The 19,773-nt window shown below is 43.1% G+C and overlaps 1 protein-coding gene across 3 annotated transcripts in view; it reads left to right on the forward strand.

Annotated features, from left to right (window-relative positions):
* The window catches only part of cpne4a (copine IVa), a 62,969-nt gene extending 43,586 nt beyond the window's left edge, over positions 1-19,383 (forward strand). For 2 of the 3 annotated variants that reach the window (XM_077013301.1, XM_077013302.1), the window contains exons 8-16: positions 5,099-5,197; positions 7,741-7,827; positions 8,338-8,397; positions 9,264-9,397; positions 11,440-11,494; positions 12,022-12,073; positions 14,736-14,869; positions 15,014-15,250; positions 18,514-19,383. In XM_077013301.1, the coding sequence (XP_076869416.1) occupies positions 5,099-5,197; positions 7,741-7,827; positions 8,338-8,397; positions 9,264-9,397; positions 11,440-11,494; positions 12,022-12,073; positions 14,736-14,869; positions 15,014-15,250; positions 18,514-18,645 (990 nt within the window). In that variant the 3' untranslated portion in view covers positions 18,646-19,383. The remainder of the gene's footprint in view (positions 1-5,098; positions 5,198-7,740; positions 7,828-8,337; positions 8,398-9,263; positions 9,398-11,439; positions 11,495-12,021; positions 12,074-14,735; positions 14,870-15,013; positions 15,251-18,513) is intronic. The other variant, XM_077013303.1, reaches the window with a different exon arrangement.
* Positions 19,384-19,773: the final 390 nt, after the last annotated feature.

Here is a 19,773-nt window from a genome sequence, read left to right on the forward strand (position 1 = left end):
ATCTTCTTTCATCCAATTTTGGTGAGTCTGTGTGAATTGTAGCCTCAGTTTCCTGTTCTTAGCTGACAGGAGTGGCACCCGGTGTGATCTTCTGCTGCTGTAGCCCATCTGCCTGAAGGCTCGACCTGTTGTGCGTTCAGAGATGCTCTTCTGCATGCCTCGGTTGTAACGACTGGTTATTTGAGTTACTGTTGCTGTTCTATCAGCTCAAACCAGTCTGGCCATTCTCCTCTGACCTCTGGCATCAACAAGGCTTTTGCGCCCAGAACTGCCGCTCACTGGATATTTTCTCTTTTTTGGACGGTTCTCTGTAAACCCTACACTGTAAAAAAGAAAAAGTTGAGAAAACTCAAAATTTCAAGGCAACTTACTGCACTCGATTTTTGAGTTTTGATCCCAACTCAAACTCTTAAGTTTTTAAGAAATTCACTCAGTTGAGCCAACTTATTATTTCTTGTTCCAATTATTTATTTTTCACAGGTATATAAACTTCAGATTTTAAGTATTGCCTACAAATAATTCCAAATGATTCAAGTTATGATAACTTACTATGTCTTGTTCAGATAATTTATCTTGCCCATGTATATAAACCTCAAAATGTAAGTTACATACCAGGAGTTCCAAGTTTTTTTAAGTTGTGTCAACTTATTATATTGTGGAATGGTGTGGGAGCAAAAGGCCACAGACAAGTCCATTCTCATCAAGAACAGAAGTTTTATTCTCACCTCGCAAGAAAATTGGCACTCACAGGCACAATTAGATCAAACTCGAGGCCTTAACTAACTTGTCCTTGCACATGAAACACAGGGGGAGGTCATGAAGATGACTACGTTACACATACATGGAGGGGAAACTCGGATAATGCACATGTACTTAAAAAAATGGACCGGGGTGACTTAACTAATAACACACAATTAATAATCAATAATATATAACACTATACAGACATAAACACCACATAAATACGCATAACAGGGCCGGAGCCGCAAGGGCTCATGGGTAATGACGTCACCCCCGACGCTACAATATCTTGTTCAGATAATGTATATTTCCATACCTGTCAAGTGTCCCGTTTTGGCCGGGAAAGTCCCGTATTTTACCGTTCTGTCCCGGAGTCATCCCGTATTTTTATTTTCCAGTATTTTCCCGTATTTTCAGTTTTCAATTGTTATTTTTTTTAAAGCATTCATGTGCCGCTCCAAACAGAATTCTGTCACTAGCCTCGCGAGAATTGCTACCCAGACTACTGCAGGTGGCAGTTCTCGCGAGGCTAGTGACAGAATTCTGTTTGGCGCGGCACATGAATGCTTTAAAAAAAAATAACAATTGAAAACTCGAGGGTTTAGTCACATTTGTAGTTCAAAACATATTTGGGGTGTTTCTTCTTCACTTTTTGCCACTCCAAAGATGTTTTCGTCTCTTCTACAGCCTCGATTGCAGCTATATGCAAATAACCGATTATGCAAATTACGCAATATGCGATTACGTCAGATACGGGAAATGTCTCGTATTATTAAATACAAAACTTGACTGGTATGTATTTCACATGTACATAAATCTCTAAATTCAATACTAAGAATAGCTAACTGAAGTTGGGTCATATAAGACAAATGACAAAACACATTTGGATGTTAATATTCAGTTCAGAGTAGCGTAGGTCGCTGCTTGCTGCAGGTGAAATCCATTTCAAGTTGTCCGGAGTCAAATTCTGGCAGAAATCGCATCCGAAGATGTTTTCGTCTCTCCTACAGCCTCGATTGCAGCTATATGCAAATAACCGATTATGCAAATTACACGATTACGTCAGATACGGGAAATGTCTCGTATTATTAAATACAAAACCTGACTGGTATGTATTTCACATGTACATAAATCTCTAAATTCAATACTAAGAATAGCTAACTGAAGTTGGGTCATATAAGACAAATGACAAAACACATTTGGACGTTAATATTCAGTTCAGAGTAGCGTAGGTCGCTGCTTGCTGCAGGTGAAATCCATTTCAAGTTGTCCGGAGTCAAATTCTGGCAGAAATCGCAAACCCCACCCCGTTCTCAACTAAGGAGTCAAATTGAGCATGCGCAGAGGAGTTGGCCTGGCCTTAACTAGGGTTCAACTACAATTTGTATGTTTTGACAATGAAGGTTGTAAGGTCAGATCAACTTTTAACAAGAAACTCAATAAAGTAAGCCGATCTAATTACTTTGTTATAGTTTATGGTGCAATTAATTATTTTTGGCTCAGCTAAACTAAAAATCATAGTAAGGTGAGCAATTTTAAGTTCTGTTTTTTACAGTGTAGAGATGGTTGTGCGTGAAAATCCCAGTAGACCAGCAGTTTCTGAAATACTCACACCAGCCTGTCTGGCACCAACAACCATGCCACGTTGAAAGTCACTTAAATCACATTTCTTCCCCATTCTGATGCTCGGTTTAAACTGCAGCAGATTGTCTTGGCCATGTCTACATGCCTAAATGAATTTGAGTTGCTGCCATGTGATTGTCTGGTTCGACATTTGCGTTAATAAGCAGGTGGACAGGTGTACCTAATAAAGTGGCCGGTGAGTGTAGATGTCTGTGTCTTTCTCTCCTGGTTTCTGACTGAAGAGCAGATGTCTGCTCTGCCGTAAGGCATTGCTGCAGGACAGAGGCTCTTACAAGTGTGCAACCTCACTCTTCATCACGGCGGGTTTCTCAGAGTGCACTGATGTGGATGGGCCTTTGGTAGCCTGTCCTAGTCCGCCTGTCTCCTGTTTGAAAAGAGTGACAGTTTCACTGAAAGATCTAGCAGAAGAAAAGGTTAATGTGTTCACACCTGTTGACTTCTGTTAGTCACTAATCAGCTTTAACATCGCTCGCGTTCTAGACAGGAATCCCACGTACAGACGGTTCTAGCAGACCTGTTATGATGGCAGACATGCTATGATCTCTGCACTGTTAGCTCCTTCAACTTTGTTTTGGGGAAGTATCCCATTAAATATTTCTAGTACACAATCCTTGTGGCATTTCCTGTACACCAGAAATTGTTATTCAATATCTTAAAGGCCACAGTAAATGTAGGAAAATATCCATATTATTTGCATAGGAAGAACGCAGATTGTGACTTGGCCAAAAGGCTATTAATGTTAAATAAGCTGTCACAGCTCTGAACAAGGGTCAAGCTTCATATATTTCTGTAACGTCTTGATGCATTGGTTGTGTGATGTGCAATTTAGCTCTGTTATTCATTTAAATGTATTCTGTTAGGTCCAGACAGGCCACAGTGATGATGACTCACTCTCTGTCTCTTTCTCTCTCTCTCTGTCTTTTAGTTGTTCACTTTCTATCTATCACTCACTTTCATTATTTTCTTCTTACAAATATCAATGGGAGTTCAGTAATGAAATTTAGCTACTGTTCAGATTACACTGTGATTCTTGTTATCTTGGGTCTCTGTGAAGACAACTGTAGTGTTTAGTGCTGAATATCAGTTAAAGACTATATAAGTAAAGTTTGTGAAAAAACTTTATGCTGGATTGACAAATCAGCTATGAATGAATAAAAACTGTTTAACCAATGATACCATTGATAACCTGATAAATACAGGTAAATTATATAAAATGCGGTTTAAATGTAAAATGAAATCCTGTAATAGATCCTGAAAGTATACATTATATCTATATATAAACACTATATGTCATATACAGTAAATGCAATTTCTGGGGGGTGGTTGAGGGTTGTTTAGCTGTTGGGGGAGTTGTGGTTGAAAGCTGTTTAGCTAATGGGGTATTTTGCTGTAGGGGGTTATTTGAGTTGAGGGCTAACTATGTTGGGGAAACTATGTGGAGAAAATGTTAGTCTAGAGAAGGTCATTTAAACATTACTGCAAAAACATTTAAATGTTAATCCAAGAACATTATTTTAATGTTAGTGTGAAAGCCTATTTTAACATTAGTCTATTAGTGTAATGTTAGTTTGAGAGCATTATTTTTACATTATGCAAAAATGTTAGTACAGTGTTAAGTCCGAGAACATTCTTTAAATTTTAGCCCGACTACATTATTTTAATAGTTTTGTGAAAAGGTTAGTGTAATATTAATCTGAGAACAGTATTTTAATGTTAGTCCAAGAGTGTTTTGCTCTTTTTACGAAGCTTGATGGCTTTAGCTTGAAAATGAAGGGAGTTTCTGTGAGATGATTGAGGGATGAATGGAAGGTAACAGAGACAGATATGTGCTGTAAGTTTGAAATGCAGCTTGAGGCTTGGGGTCAGCTGTTGGATGTTTTTACCAAGTTTGTTGACTATAGATTGGAAATTAAGGGATTTATTCAATCTGTGGTTTCCTATGGATGGATGGATGCATGGATGAATGAAAGGACTGAAGGGGAGGAGAGATGAATTCCATCAGTTTGAAGTGCAGTTTGGTGACTTGGCCTATTCAGCAAATGTAGTTCTTCTTTCTGAACAGATGAAGGAGTATAAATCACTGGGTTCCAATGTGAGGATGGAGGGATGAAAGAATAAAAAATAAGTTGAGGAAAATAAAAGGATGTGCAGCTGAGGGGTTATTTAGCTGGTTATGCCGTTTAGCAATAATATTAAAATAACATTCCACTAACGCTATAAAAATTATTTCACAATAATAATGTTCTCACACTTATGTCAAATTATAATTCTCAGACTAATGTGAAACAAATGTTCTCAGACTAACATTATCCTAATGCTCTTGAACTTGCATTACATTGATGTTTTGCGCTAACATTACATTAATGTTCTTGAACTAACTTGTTCACACTAACAGTCCAAGAAACGGGGCAGTTGTTGAGAGTTTATTTAGCTGTCGGGGTCATTTTGGATTACAACTAATTGGCTGTGTGGTAGTTCAGACTGAAGTTTAGCTAGTTTAGCTAGTTTAGCTTCAAGTAAACACAACAATCTTGATGGCGCTTGGGATTTCGCTAAATCTGCAAGTCAGCTTTCATTAAGACAGCTGAAGCCCATAACCGAGTGAACGCGGTCATGTTTGTTTGTTTACCATTACGTCCCTCCTTTCAGTATTAGATGTGCTGGTGTGTTTGCCCTGTATCTCCACCCATCACTCTACCCATCACACCTTTAGTGCACCGTGTGGGACTGGGACTCAAACGGAAAGCATGACTACATCGGCGAGTTTGAAGCTACCTTCAAAGAGATGCGTGGGGCGACGGACGGGAAGCAGGTAAAAGACTCACTACCCTTCTCTACAGCTTCCATTTGCAGCACTGACACCCAGAGGATTTTTCCCTTCCAGAAAAAATGCATTCATTCAACTTGCTCTTATCCAGAGTGGCTTTTATGCAGTAGTACCAGTATGACAGAACATATGCTGTCTAGGAAATTGAACCCATGGCCTTGATATTTCTAGTACACTAGCTGATCTACCCGGTCTGCTGTTGTACAGGTCAGGGAAATGAGCTTTTAAGCTAATCTAGTGCACTTGCTTAGGCTATAAAAAGTGGCAATAAGTGCTTTTGACTGGGCAGGAATTGGCAGATGTAAAAGATAAAAAGGTTATGGAAAGAGAGCTTGATGTGGGTCACAGTAAATCAGTCTTCATCAGACAGAACATTCCTTTTGTTTTCTCACCACTTCAATTACCCGAAATCTCAGAAGCTCTCTGGCTATTGAACATAGCTTTGTATTTTGATAAAAAGCTACAGGTCTTTTTTAGGTCCTTTGCTCTATCAATTTAAGTTAAAATAGTCTTTGTGGAGAAGCCCATGTTTATACCAGGGCTTGTTAGAGCTGCACAGAAATCAGTTGTTCAAAGTAAAATGATATTCATTTTTATTATTATTGTTGTTGTTCTGGAAAAATATAACAGTTCAAAAAGCTAAATTCATAAATCATATAATTTATTTCATAAGCATAACAAGCTCTAGGTTAAGGGCAATACACTTTGTGTAATGCACTGATCTAATAGAGCTCACACGCGAGCACAGTAACCCCCTGATGAAACCCTTATCATTAAATGAGGTTTTGATGGCTTGTGTGGTTTTAGTTGCAGCATATCAAATGTGGCAGTACTTGCTTACTGCGCTAGTGCTGGAGTTTCTCTGTGATCCGAAGACCCATCTGGACAGATCTCTGATAAGAGCAATGTCTGTCAACCACTGGGCCTTCAGGGTCATGAAAGAACCGAAGAACCTGTCACAGTGACCGAATCCATGAAAAAGACAGAATGATGATAGAAAGATGACACGATTTATTATGTTCCAGATGTTTTGTGAGTTAGATAAAATTGTCAGAAGAAATAACCTTTTTGTGATAATTCTTCAAAGATTTACACCAATCAAGCTACATGGACAGACTCCTTATTTTTTAGCAGCAGCATTCTCTCAGTGGTTCAGACTCGGGCCTCTACCACAGCCACTGTAGTTTGTTTGCTGTTATCTACACAGATCATTTCTAGATAATTTTAAAAAGCAGTGGTGAGAGTGACATTACTTTACAACATAATAAAGCTGCTGACTAATGCTGTGACTAACGAATGAGAAGAAGATAAAGGTAAATTGTGTAGGACATTATGACTTAGTGATGGCCGCTATGCGCTAATTAGACATGACTTCACTTGTGAGACAACAGGGACATTTCAAAGTGTTTCACACACATGTACACACATGTACACACACACACGCACACACACACACACACACACACACACACACACACACACACACACACACACACACTGTCTCTTACTCAGGGTGAGCTGTGCATTCGTTACCATGCAGTATGGACTCCAGGGTAGAAATATCAAGTGTAATTGCATTACAGAAGAATTCATAGCTTAAATGCTCTGCTGTTTACACAGATATAATTGGCTCTCTTATGCATTTTGGACCCTGGAGCTCAGGCCTGTGAGCATCGTGTGTTTCTGAAAAGGGAAAGAAAAGTGTTTTAACTTGTATGCTGGAGCGCAAGCCTGCCATGTGCTTCAGTCCTGCTGATACTTTACACTTTCAGACAAAAAGTAAATTAATATTTTAGGATTATGTAGGTAATTTACGTTGTTGTTAAGAATAGAGTGTGTTGTCATTGTTGCCTGTTTTTGTAAATGAAACTCTCAAATAAGAATGAACTGATGCCCATTTGCTTTGGGAAATAATATATGTACAATTACAAGCAGAATTTTTTAGAACCATATTATTACAATATACTGCATAGAGTACAACAGCTTCCTTGTGCACGTCTGTGTAGGCTAATGGGCAGTAAGTGTGCAGTCTATTCACACGTCCGATCTTAATTTATAATCTTCATTTATTTACCATTGCTTTTCACCACCATGAAAGCATTGTCACTTTAATTGAAACTTCTGGGAAAGTTTTGGGGTGGAAAATGACTCATTACCTTTGAAGCTGTTAATAAACTCCTTAGTCACTGATGGTCTAGTCTGTCTTTAATTGTGAAGTAACAGAAGGTTTGGCAGTGGTATCTCAATTTGGCAGACATCACCGCCAGGACTTGGCTAATTAATTTAAAACAAACCATGCAGTCTTCTCTGTACTGCGTACTGTCAGCCCCTGCATTGTGCTCATCTCAGGCTTTTTGCCCCAACACCATCTACAACCACACCCACACCCACACCCCACCCTCACCCCTCTCCACGGCCCCCATAAGGGACGTTGTGCGTCCTGACTATTCCAACAAAGCCGTGTTGCTGTGCCTTATACCAGTGCCAAGCTCGATCTTCAGTGCTGTTTGTTGTTATCTCTGTCCCAGGTCCAGTGGGAATGCATCAACCCCAAGTATAAAGTCAAGAAGAAGAATTACAGGAACTCTGGGATTGTCATCTTGAATCAGTGTAAGGTAATGTGGTCTGCCACAAACTCTCTCCTCGGGGCATTCAGCTCTCATCTCTCCTTTCTCTGGAAGGAGAAACGGTGGTGCGCTCTCCGTCAGAGGTCGTCAGTGTTGCCCCGAGGCTCCCCCCAAACACCTCCATATCGACTCCGTCTGCTCCTAGCACCCCTGAGCTTAGGTTATAAGATCCTGTAAGAACTAGACCTGGCTTCAGGTGTGTCAGGAATAAGTGTGCAACAGACGTTTTGGTGTCCCTGAGGCATAGAGGGAAAACCCAACGTCTAAATCACTGCTGAGCGTGTGCGTAACACAAAGCAGGAGATTCCCAACTCTTGCTGAAGTAGTTTTTAGAGAGCTGCATTTTCAGAGGCAGATGTTAGCTTCTGGTTGGTGCTAAACGTAGCAGAGACACAGCTGGCCAGAAACAGATACCTGATGTTCAGTTTGACCATGTGTCCAGCTTTTCTTCAGCTCTTCTAAAGCATGTCTGTCAATCACCTGTGCTTGTGTTCACAGATTATAAAGATGCACTCTTTCCTTGACTACATTATGGGTGGCTGCCAGATCCAGTTTACAGTGAGTACCAGAAAACCCAGACTTTCCCAGTGCTGTACAACTGCACAAAACTCTGCTTCAGTTTCATGAGACTTACACGGTATTTACCTACTTGTTTGGAGCAAAATGTCAAGGCCAAATATAATTACACCATAAAAGGCCAGTAACGACTAATAATTTTCCTGTGCCCTCTACAACAAATGCTATCAGCATCAGCAAATTTGCAATTTTGTGCTTGCAGCAACTTTGACGCTGTTAGGAGCAGTGAAATGTCACCACGAATGGTCTTTTTGCATAATGCCGTTAGTGGGTTTTGTCTTGTCTGATTAAATCACCTGAGGAATATTAAAAACCCATTACATGCCAGGTCCCAATCTTGCAATTTGCTCACTTCTTATAATGTGTGTCTCTTTTAACAGGAATACTGTTCAGGCAAAAGAAAAGAGTTCTACTTGTTTAATTAGGTTGAATTTTCTGTTTTGCTTTTATGTTAATTATCACTTAATTGTGGTACCAAAGCAGAGTTATTGGCAAACACTATATACAATAGGTTATTATATATATATATGAATCATTTTCATGAACATTTTGAGTTATAGTAATAAAATGAGTTTGGTCGTGTGAGTTTGGTTGTGTTTGGCACAGCCATGGAGAGGAGCTCATTGATGTCAGCCGAGGTCTCACCACCACTCAGATGCTTGATGAACAGTCATCAAAAGGAGTCGTTGGATTGTATTAATGGCGGAGAATGTTTACAACAGTGTGAGAAGCTAGTTAGTGGGAGAGTGTGTGAAACACATGGACGGCGGGTAGTGACTGCTGAACGATTCACGTGGTGTTGACTAATTGCTGTCAAGCTTCACGTTGACTGCCGCTTGTCTTTACAGGTAGCTATTGATTTCACAGCGTCTAACGGCGATCCACGAAACAGCTGCTCTCTCCACTACATTCACCCGTACCAGCCTAACGAGTACCTCAAAGCCTTGGTTGCCGTTGGTGAGATCTGCCAGGATTACGACAGGTGAACAGCCAGTTAAAACCAGCTTCAGGTTCTGGGCATGGTTCAGATCCTATGTTCTCTTTAATATTACCTTCTGCACTGAAGGGACTGCACTGACTACTTGGCCGGGGAACAGGAACCTTAACTATAACTGTAGAACCACCTTTTGACCACAAATACAGACTTGTGCTAATGGGCCGCCCAATGGAGGATGGGTTCCCTTTTGAGTCTTGGTCCTCCCGAGGTTTATTCCTAATCCCCATTATCATAGGGAGTTTTTCCTCGCTACTGTCGCCTTTGGCTTGCTCATTAGGGATCTGGACCCATACGATTGTAAAGCTGCTTTGTGACAACATGTGTAGTAAAAAGTGCTATATAAATAAATCTGACTTTGACTTTGACCTTGTTTTCAACTGCAGGTCCAGCAGTAATGTCTAGTTAGCTTAGATTCATGAAGATTAATTTTTTTTTTAAAGGTAGAGATTAAATAGAAGATTTGCGTATTGATACCAGGTTTTGCTTGTTTATGTCCTCTTGTAAAGAGTCTTGTTAAAGAACGGGGTGGGGGCAACTCAAAGATTACCCTCTGGTGGCCTGACAAACTTCACCCAGAAAATACAACTGTCAATGCGTCGCACCTAGTCTTTGATGTCAGCGTTTCCAGTCTTCTGTAATAGAAAATGGAGGAATTTTGAAGTGACTCTTTAAGTTCAGTGAGAATGTCTGATGGCTCTGCTGTCCAGTAGGGTGGCATTAGACATCTGATCCCTTTGTTCACAATGGGAGTGTATTTTGCCCTGGGGGGACAGTAACTAGGAACTACTGAACAACTTCAGGTCTCTACTTTCTCAGTGGAACTATTAGAGTCTTCACAGTTACTTTACGGTATGTACAGTATTATTTTTGAGGCTATTCTTTAGGCCCACGCAAATACTGAATTTGTGATGAACAATTTAGCATTTCTCCCATTTTAACACACACATAATGTTTGATCAGTTAAACACAGAGATTAGCACAAGTTATTTTAAGTAAGGGGTATTGAGGATACATTTACTGTGCGTATAAATTATTTTCAGGCCCTGAGGCTAACACACTGCCTTAAAGCTGTGTTTACTGATCGGGTATATTGATTTCTTCTGCCTGTATCTTCTCATCCATGCTGAAGGTCTTTCAGGGCATCATGAGGTTGCCCTGAGATTATGGCCAATGAGTCACTAAAGGCGGATCTGGAGATAAGAGAGACGAAAGCGCGTTAGTGTTTGGGGAGTGATTTCTGCTATTCCCCTAATGCTCTCTGAGTTACACGACTCTGATGTGGAGTCACATATGCATTTTTTGGGAAACCCATTTTGTAAACCTGTTCCAGCTTCTTCATTACAGTAAGACATGATTTTGAAGAATGCCCCCCCCCCCCCCCCCCCCAAAAAAAAAGAGAGATCTAAATTGTTAGTGATTGTAAAAGTGATATCTGGACGAGATCTTTGTGCTACACCTCTTGGAAATGAGCCGAGAACCTTGTTGTACATCCTGAGGAATTTTCCAAGTAGGTCTAAGGTCATGTGCACCAGTTAGGCATCAGATCACTGAATAGATTTGATCCACAGTGTAAATCAAGTGTTTGAAAAAAATCAATTCAGGGCTTTAGTTTCAGCTCATCAGCAGAGTCAATCGAGCTAAAATGGAACTGACCCTAATCTAGACAAAGTTCATCCTGCAGAATGTCTTGGAGATCTAAAAACAGGTCCCTTTCTAGATCTTTCTGCAGTTGCTGTGATTTCCACACTTGCTAATGGCACCTCTGAGCTCCTCTCCGGTATCGCCCAGCTAACAAAGTGATGTTTGCAACCAGGCCAAACCTCTTCTTATTCATCAGGTGCTAAGAAACAATTATGTAAATCTGTGTGGGATACAAATGATCTGTGATTGGAGGCCGTCAGGACAGCAGAGGGTAATGGGAAATCTGATAAGTACCTCCCCTGCACACATCCATTCCACACCTGTGTGATAAAGTTCCCCTTCAGCACTCGCCTCTAATCTCTCGTCTGCTTCCGCTTCCCCCACAGTGACAAAATGTTTCCCGCATTTGGCTTTGGCGCCCGAATACCTCCTGAATTCAAGGTAATTTCTGGAGTGTTTATGGCACTGGGAGGCACAGCTGGCCTCCTGAATTAATAACAGTCATGCCAAAAGAAGCTGCCAATCGAGTGGGCGTGTCAGTAATGGCTACCTCCACCCGAAGTGGTATTAGACACCTCAGCCATCTCTCTCTGCGGAGATAAGCGGAGGGCACTTTGTTCTGGCCTGACCTTGGCCGCCGGCTATAGACGAGGGAAGATGATGAGTCTCGTGTAAAACGATCAGGCTCAGTCACCCACAGGCACATGCTACAATTATGTCATATTGTAAATGATGTGCCAGTTTTGTGAAAATTATATGAAATGTCTATAACAAAATAAGTCCTTAGCTCAGTCTGATTGAAAGATTTGTATGTTATTTATTCAAATTGTTTATTTCAATTAGGTATCATTATTTAAATTTCTTAAAGAGTAAAACTAGTCATTTCTTAAAGAGTACTTAAAATATTTGAATACCACCAAATTAAAAATATTTTTTCTAAATGATATATTACATTTTCCGGCCCCCAGGTTTCTCACGACTTTGCTGTGAACTTTAATGAGGATAATCCTGAATGTGCAGGTAAGGCCTTCACTGTAATTTGGAGGTAAGACCCTCACTGTCACACTACTGAACTATTTACATTTACATTTTTGACAGCCCAGTGCCTTTAAAAAGTTAGCATTTATATCACAAGACATAACTCTATTATAAGTTTTGCACAGATCATTTTATTCATGTTTGTAAACAATTCAAGTTATATAGTTTTTAGGAATGTTTTTATAAAATTTTAAATGGGACCTTAATGTTAAGTGTAACCAGTCTCATGTGTTGAAAGAGTATAGATGGTTTGTTTTGAGATGTTTTGCTAGGTGTTATTTTGGTTGAAACATCACAGAATCCAACAGCCCCAAGTCTCCACGTCAACGTGCGCTTTGTCCTTCGACCCATCAGACTGATCAGACCTACAGTTGTGATAGCAGCAGAGGTGGAGGTGTTTAGCATGTTAAGGGCCTGCATAACCTGTGTGATTGGCCTGCGGGAGGCAGGGTGGATGCACTGGCCTAATTAGTCCCAGAGAGGAGAAGAAAAGGGGAGGGGTCAACGGAGGACAGGGGAGGGGTCAACGGAGCTTGGATGAAACATCATTCACTCTCTCCTCCACTGAAAACATTGTACCACAAATTGGCATTTACAGACTCGTTATATAGTATTCATGGCTTTGTACATTTCCCTTAAAAAGAGAATGTGTCAAGTGATGAATTTACGTACTAACACAAAATGCAAAAAAACATTTTTACGGAGCCGTTAGTTTAACGAGTTTCTGTAAGTAATTTTTCACTTTTGAACTGAAGCCTCAAGCACTGTGGTTTGACAGCACTGATAAATTGCAGGGCTGCTGTCAGTAGGTGCAATTGAGCCAATGAACAGAGAGAGCGTTTTCTCTATTGAACTGAATTCCCCAGGTCATTTAAATGCTAATGCTGTTGTGGCGGGAAGCAGGGAGACTCCACACCCCAGTCCCTCCCGGCACCGCTCTGCCTTGGACCCAAAACTCCAAAGTTTCACCGCATTATCCCCGTTGCGCGAGAGTGCCCTTTGAACTTCCGTACTGGACCCTTCTGCCCATGATGATGAGTGTAGCAGCCACACTGCGGCCCGTGAGTGGAGGGGATCGATCTGCACTCTCGTTTCCCTCCCCGTTGTATTAGTGTCGCTCAATTTCCCACGGCTATTTTGGGCTCGCCTCTCTGACTCCTATCGGACTGCGTGCACCTGCGAGGCGCCCGGGACCGGCACCGGCCGCTGGGCCTCGCGCTCAGTTTGCCTGCCAGGTTCCCTGACTCTAAGCTGCCCACCAGCCGCCGGGGCAGGACACGGAGTCGCCCTGCCCCGCCCCCACACCTTGCTCCGCCCCCACACCCTGCTCTGCCCCCACACCCCGCTCCTGTGGATTCAGAACAGCGTGTATGCTTCATGTCTGTGAATAGGCCACGAATATAAAGCGATTGCTCGTCTGCGTGCGGAGATAATTGCAAACAGCATTTGCTTTCTAATTAGTGACGGGCTCTCAAACGTGCTCAGGAGAGACCTCTGGAGACCAGGCCTATTTACACCATCCAATTAGCAGTTTCTCCATCTGCAACTTTGAAGTGTTTTCCTGCTTGTACAATGTTTGAATGGCAGACTGCTTTAAAACTTAGAGGTGGCAGATATGAACACTGAGGAAACGGCCTCCCTTTAAAGAGCCAGGCAATAGGATTAAACTATAATTAGCCTCTAATCCGCCTCATTCGTGCTGCTGTGTGTTTTTGTTTGAGGTGCAGTGTGTGTGTGTGTGTGTGTGTGTGTGTGTGTGTGTGTAAATATGCTCTGTGACCTACAGTGTGGGTACTACCCATTGTGGAGGTCCTGGTGTAATATGTCCCACTGTTGTCTGTGGTGTCTATTTAAAGAGAGTGATAGAGATCTACTTATCCACACACGCACGCACGCACGCACACACACACACACACACACACACACACACACACAGAAATCTGACAGTGTTAGAAGAGCTGGAGGTTGGCATTATTTTGAACTGTAAGACATTTCTATGCCTGAAGTGCTTTAGCAATCCACTTTTGGGAGTGTGTACTGTACACACACACACTCACACACTCTCACACTCTCTCTCACTCTCTCTCTCTCACACACACACACACACACACACACACACACACACACACACACACACACACACACACACACACACACACACTCATTCACTCACTTGTCTATGCATGTTTGTGTCTGTGCATATGCTAAAAGTCAGAGCGCCCAGGGACAGCTCCTCACTGTGATTACACTTTGTGGAAAAGGCCACTGGGGCAGTTCCACACACTGCCCTCTAGCCTGTGTCCGCCCTCGCTTTAATTCCTTCCAAGCACAGCAGAACACGCACACACACCTCCCAGGCCCTGTGTGTGTGTGCACGCGCCTGTGTGTCCATGTGTGCATGAACTCTGGGGTGTTTTGTGTTAATTAGTTGACGCCAGTGGGAGTCCTGGCAGGGGCGAGATGTCCCTCAGAGGGCAAACCCACTGAGTGGGGGCGTGGCCTTACAGCTGCCGTGTCCCCTCCTCACTCTCCGCCCACCAGCGGGTCCGTTTGGCCCCGTTCCTCCTGGTCCAGCCTGAAGGGCTGGCTGAGCCAGACCTGGATGTGCTGGGGCTCCATAGTGTGGCTGTGTTGTCCTGTGCAGGTATCCAGGGGGTGGTAGAGGCCTACCAGAACTGCCTTCCTAAGATCCAGCTCTACGGCCCCACCAACATCGCACCCATCATCCAGAAGGTAGCCAACTCTGCCTCCGAGGAGGAGCACACCAGGGAGGCCATGGTGAGGAGCTTCTGACTGCTGTTCCCATTAACATCTCTCCCATCAGCCTCTTTCTCTCTTTCATCTAGCTCTCTTTCTCGTTCTCTGTCTTCACACACATCCTTCTTTCATATGTCTATCCCCCTGCTGTTTCTGTCTCTGCAGCAGTACTTCATCCTCCTCATCCTCACCGACGGCGTGATCACAGACATGGCTGATACCAGGGAGGCCATCGTCCACGCCTCCCACCTGCCCATGTCCATCATCATCGTCGGCGTGGGCAACGCTGACTTCACCGACATGCAAACGCTGGACGGTGACGACGGGATCCTGCGATCGCCGAGAGGAGAACCCGTGCTGCGGGACATCGTGCAGTTCGTCCCCTTCCGCAACTTCAAACACGTGAGTCTTCCTTAAAGCACATACACATGCACACGCTTACACCATGCACATGCTTACACCACACACACGCACACGCTTACATACGCTTACACCACGCACATGCTTACACCACACACACGCTTACACACGCACACGCTTACACCATGCACATGCTTACACCACGCACACGCTTACACCATGCACATGCTTACACCACACACACGCTTACACCACACACACGCTTACACCACGCACACGCTTACACACGCACATGCTTACACACGCTTACACCACGCACATGCTTACACCATGCACACGCTTACACCACGCACATGCTTACGCCATGCACACGCTTACACACGCACACGCTTACACATGCACATGCTTACACCATGCACACGCTTACACCACGCACATGCTTACGCCATGCACACGCTTACACACGCACACGCTTACACATGCTTACACCACGTACACGCTTACACACACACGCTTACACCACGCACATGCCACGCTTACACACACACACGCTTACACACGCACATGCTTACACACGCTTACACCACACACATGCTTACGCCATGCACACGCTTACACACGCACACGCTTACACATGCTTACACCACGTACACGCTTACACACACACGCTTACACCACGCACATGCCACGCTTACACACACACACGCTTACACACGCTTACACCACGCATACGCTTACACACACACACGCTTACACACACACACACGCTTACACATGCTTACACCACGCACACGCTTACACCACACACACGCTTACACAATGCACATGCTTACACACGCACACGCTTACACACACACTTACACATGCACACACTTACACACGCACACACACACGCATACGCACATGCTTACACCACGCACACACTTACACCACACACATGCTTACACACGCACACACTTACACACGCACATGCATACACCACACACACGCTTACACAACGCACATGCTTACACACGCACACGCTTACACATGCACACACTTACACATGCACACACACATGCATACGCACATGCTTACACCACGCACATGCTTACACACGCACACGCTTATACCACGCACACACTTACACCACACACATGCTTACACACGCACACACTTACACACGCACACACACATGCATACGCACATGCTTACACCACGCACACGCTTACACCATGCACATGCTTATACACGCTTACACACGTGTACGCACGCTTACACACATGCTTACACACGAGTACGCACGCTTACGCACATGCTTACACACGAGTACACACGCTTACACACGAGTACACACGCTTACGCACACGTACACATTCTGCATGCCTGTCTGTGTGGGTGTGTGAACACTGTGTTTTTCTTTGATGCCACCGACATCATCCTTCTCCTACATGTGCTGAAGATGCTATGAATGAAAGACCATCACAGGGAGCAAAATGCAAATGAGATCCATCATCCCTTCTCCATTGGCTCTCACTTTGTGGGTATATTATTCTTTGAAGTTCTTAGTTCAGCTGGTTATTTATTTCATTAGCAGCCTGCCTGGCTCTCATGTGGTGGGCCTTGTTCTGGAAACACTGCATGTAGAGGCCTCCACACCTTCATGTCCGACGTGCTGAAAAAGAACTCTGATTAATTACTTCCTCCCGCATGCATTCTCACCCAGCTTTGCAAAGAAGCCAAGCTGTAGTGTGTATGTGTGTGTGTGTGTGTGTGTGTGTGTGTGTGTGTGTGTGTGTGTGTGTGTGTGTGTGTGTGTGTGTGTGTATGTGTGTGGGTAGAAACTGTCTGTCTGAATCAGAGACAGGAGGATTTTTGTTTAAACTTTACTTATCGATCCAAATAATCAAACTTTCATAGGATGTAACATTTGTTTAGATTTGAATGTGAAAATGTGATATAAATCCGATTGAGCAAAATACGTGCTGTTTTTCTTCACACCGACTTGACAGGAAAATCACTACTGCTAGTCCAGATGTTTCTGAACAGTTCCCTGTTCAACAACAACAAATTCTCTGGCAGATCCTGTCTGGTAGAGAAGGTAGAACATGGTGTTGCTAACTCCAAGGTCATGGGGTCAAATCTGACAGAGCACATCTACTGTCATACTGATGGTAGATCAGTATTACTAATAGTCTACTGTCAAACTGCAGTCTTTCTTTAAACTCAGCTGCACATTCATGTGATATGTGGACATGGCGCTGTTCACTTCATTAACAAGACCCCGAGAGCTGGGGCTGTCCCCGAGATCTCACCTCTCGCTGAAACCTGCCAAGAGGTTTACGGTTACCAGATCCGCAGATTTGGTGAACCTCAGGAGTTTCCAGTGGTGACTTCCTGCTTTCCCCAACGGTGTCTGGATTCTGTGTGTGTCTGGAGTCGATGCGAGGCCAAGCTTACGTGTGTGCTTGCGTGTGCGACGTGTGTGCTTGCGTGTGCGACGTGTGTGCTTGTGTGTGCGACGTGTGTGCTTGCGTGTGCTTGCGTGTGCGACGTGTGTGCTTGCGTGTGCGATGTGTGTGTTTGCGTGTGCGACGTGTGTGCTTGCGTGTGCGATGTGTGTGTTTGCGTGTGCGACGTGTGTGCTTGCGTGTGCCTCTCCCTTCCAGTTGTAGACACTTCTCACTGGAAACCTCTCTCAGCAGCTCAGACCAAGTCTGCGGTTTCATACAAACTTAGCCCGCCATTCACTGCCAAACTGGCGTCTGGTGAGAAAGGGCAGGGTCATCACCCAAACACCCTCCTGCTGCACCACAGAGAGAGCACTAATGCCCTGGATCTCACAGTCCTTAAAATACCTGTCAGAACTACCTCTGAAATCAGGGGAGCAAACCTCCCATTTATGTACCACAAGGAACCTCTGGGACATTTATGCATCCATCGATCACTCTAAATCCTGTAAACGCACAATATAATACCCCGTATGTAGAGTCTCGTACATTGTGCTATACCCGGCTATGATGTGTTTCTACAGTGAAATGTTATAATTGACATCTTCATCGTTCTACACTTCCAGTCACTTCTAATGGTTTGTGCAGTCTCTGCATTTATTGTTAATTTTCTGGTGTACTTGTCTGACATGTGCAACTCCCTTCTTAAATGTGTAATAACTCTCATCCCTGATTAACCACTGTGTACTTTTGTTTTAATAAATTTTTTGTTTTATATAGGAGCATGGATCTGTAGTATAAGAACTTCACTGTAGTTATGATCGCCCTGTTCTCTCACTACATACGGCAGTAACTGTTGAATGCTCTTCACTGCAGGCCTCTCCTGCGGCCCTGGCTAAGAGTGTCCTCGCCGAAGTCCCCAACCAGGTGGTGGACTACTACAACAACAAGGGCATCAAGCCAAAGTGCCCCAGCGAGTACGAGGCGTCCAGGACGTTTGGCCACTGAGCCCCCCCACCCCCCACGGGCACTTCCTGCCCCCCCCCCCCAGCAGCACGTTACCATGAATCCTACCGTGTGACCTCCTGTTCCTTTCGTTCATTTGCATGTGTGGTGTGTGGGGCTTGTGTAGTGGGCCAAACGTCTCGGAGGTACTGCACCCATAAAGGATTGTGTTATGGAGGGGCCAGAATGAAGAAGCTACAGCCGACACAAGCATGTTTGAACTGGGAGTTACTGCACAAAACAGAATGCGTATATGTTCTATTTGATTTCATTTTATATATACATATATATATATATATATATTTAAAGGTGTATTGAGATTTTGCTAAATTTCTTAATATTCCTATACTGTAAAGCATTTTGGATCATTAAGAATGATCAGATACCTGTATTAGATACTGAATGTCTGCACCGTGAGTCCTTTTTGCAGATGATGCAGATGCATGACTGTATTTTGCATGTTAATAATAAACGACGATTCAGCTTTTCTTTGTGTTCTGTTTTCTGAGTCAGGGAATCATAACTTTTCATCCCACAACCACAGAACAACACTTTATAATATATAGTATTTTTGTGAGTTTTGGTGGATGTTTGACAATAAAAGGGGTTTGTGCTATAAATTATTCTGATGTTTTGGTGTGAGTTATGGTAAATGCTTTCTGATATTTGAGGTGGGTTTTGAGTCATTCCTGATCATTGCATGGGCTGAGAAAACACTTTTGCATGTTGTCCTAAATGCACATTTTTTAGACATATTGTAACAAACATCACTGTGTTACTTGTATTTGAATGTGTTGGCTATACGAAGTTTTAAATACTACATTGTAATATTGTGAAAATAAATACTCTGAACATAGAAGGACAGCTGTTTGAAATAGTTCAAGTCTTGGCTAAATATAACCATTTCATAATACAGCATAATAAAAAAAATAGTTTGACTTGTCACATACTGGTCCAGATTCTGCCAGGAACATTTTGCATTCCAGCTTCACAGTGTAATGAAGACAGTCCTACTAACAGAATCCAGATCACATTATACTTTCAATTACTAAATAATATCCAAATTGATGGCAAAACAAATGAGGGTAAGTCATTGCACCTGCAGTGTTATCAGACCTTCTGGATCTCAGA

Source organism: Brachyhypopomus gauderio, chromosome 7 (genome assembly GCF_052324685.1).
Source record: "Brachyhypopomus gauderio isolate BG-103 chromosome 7, BGAUD_0.2, whole genome shotgun sequence".
In the NCBI taxonomy this organism is placed as follows: Eukaryota; Metazoa; Chordata; class Actinopteri; order Gymnotiformes; family Hypopomidae; genus Brachyhypopomus; species Brachyhypopomus gauderio.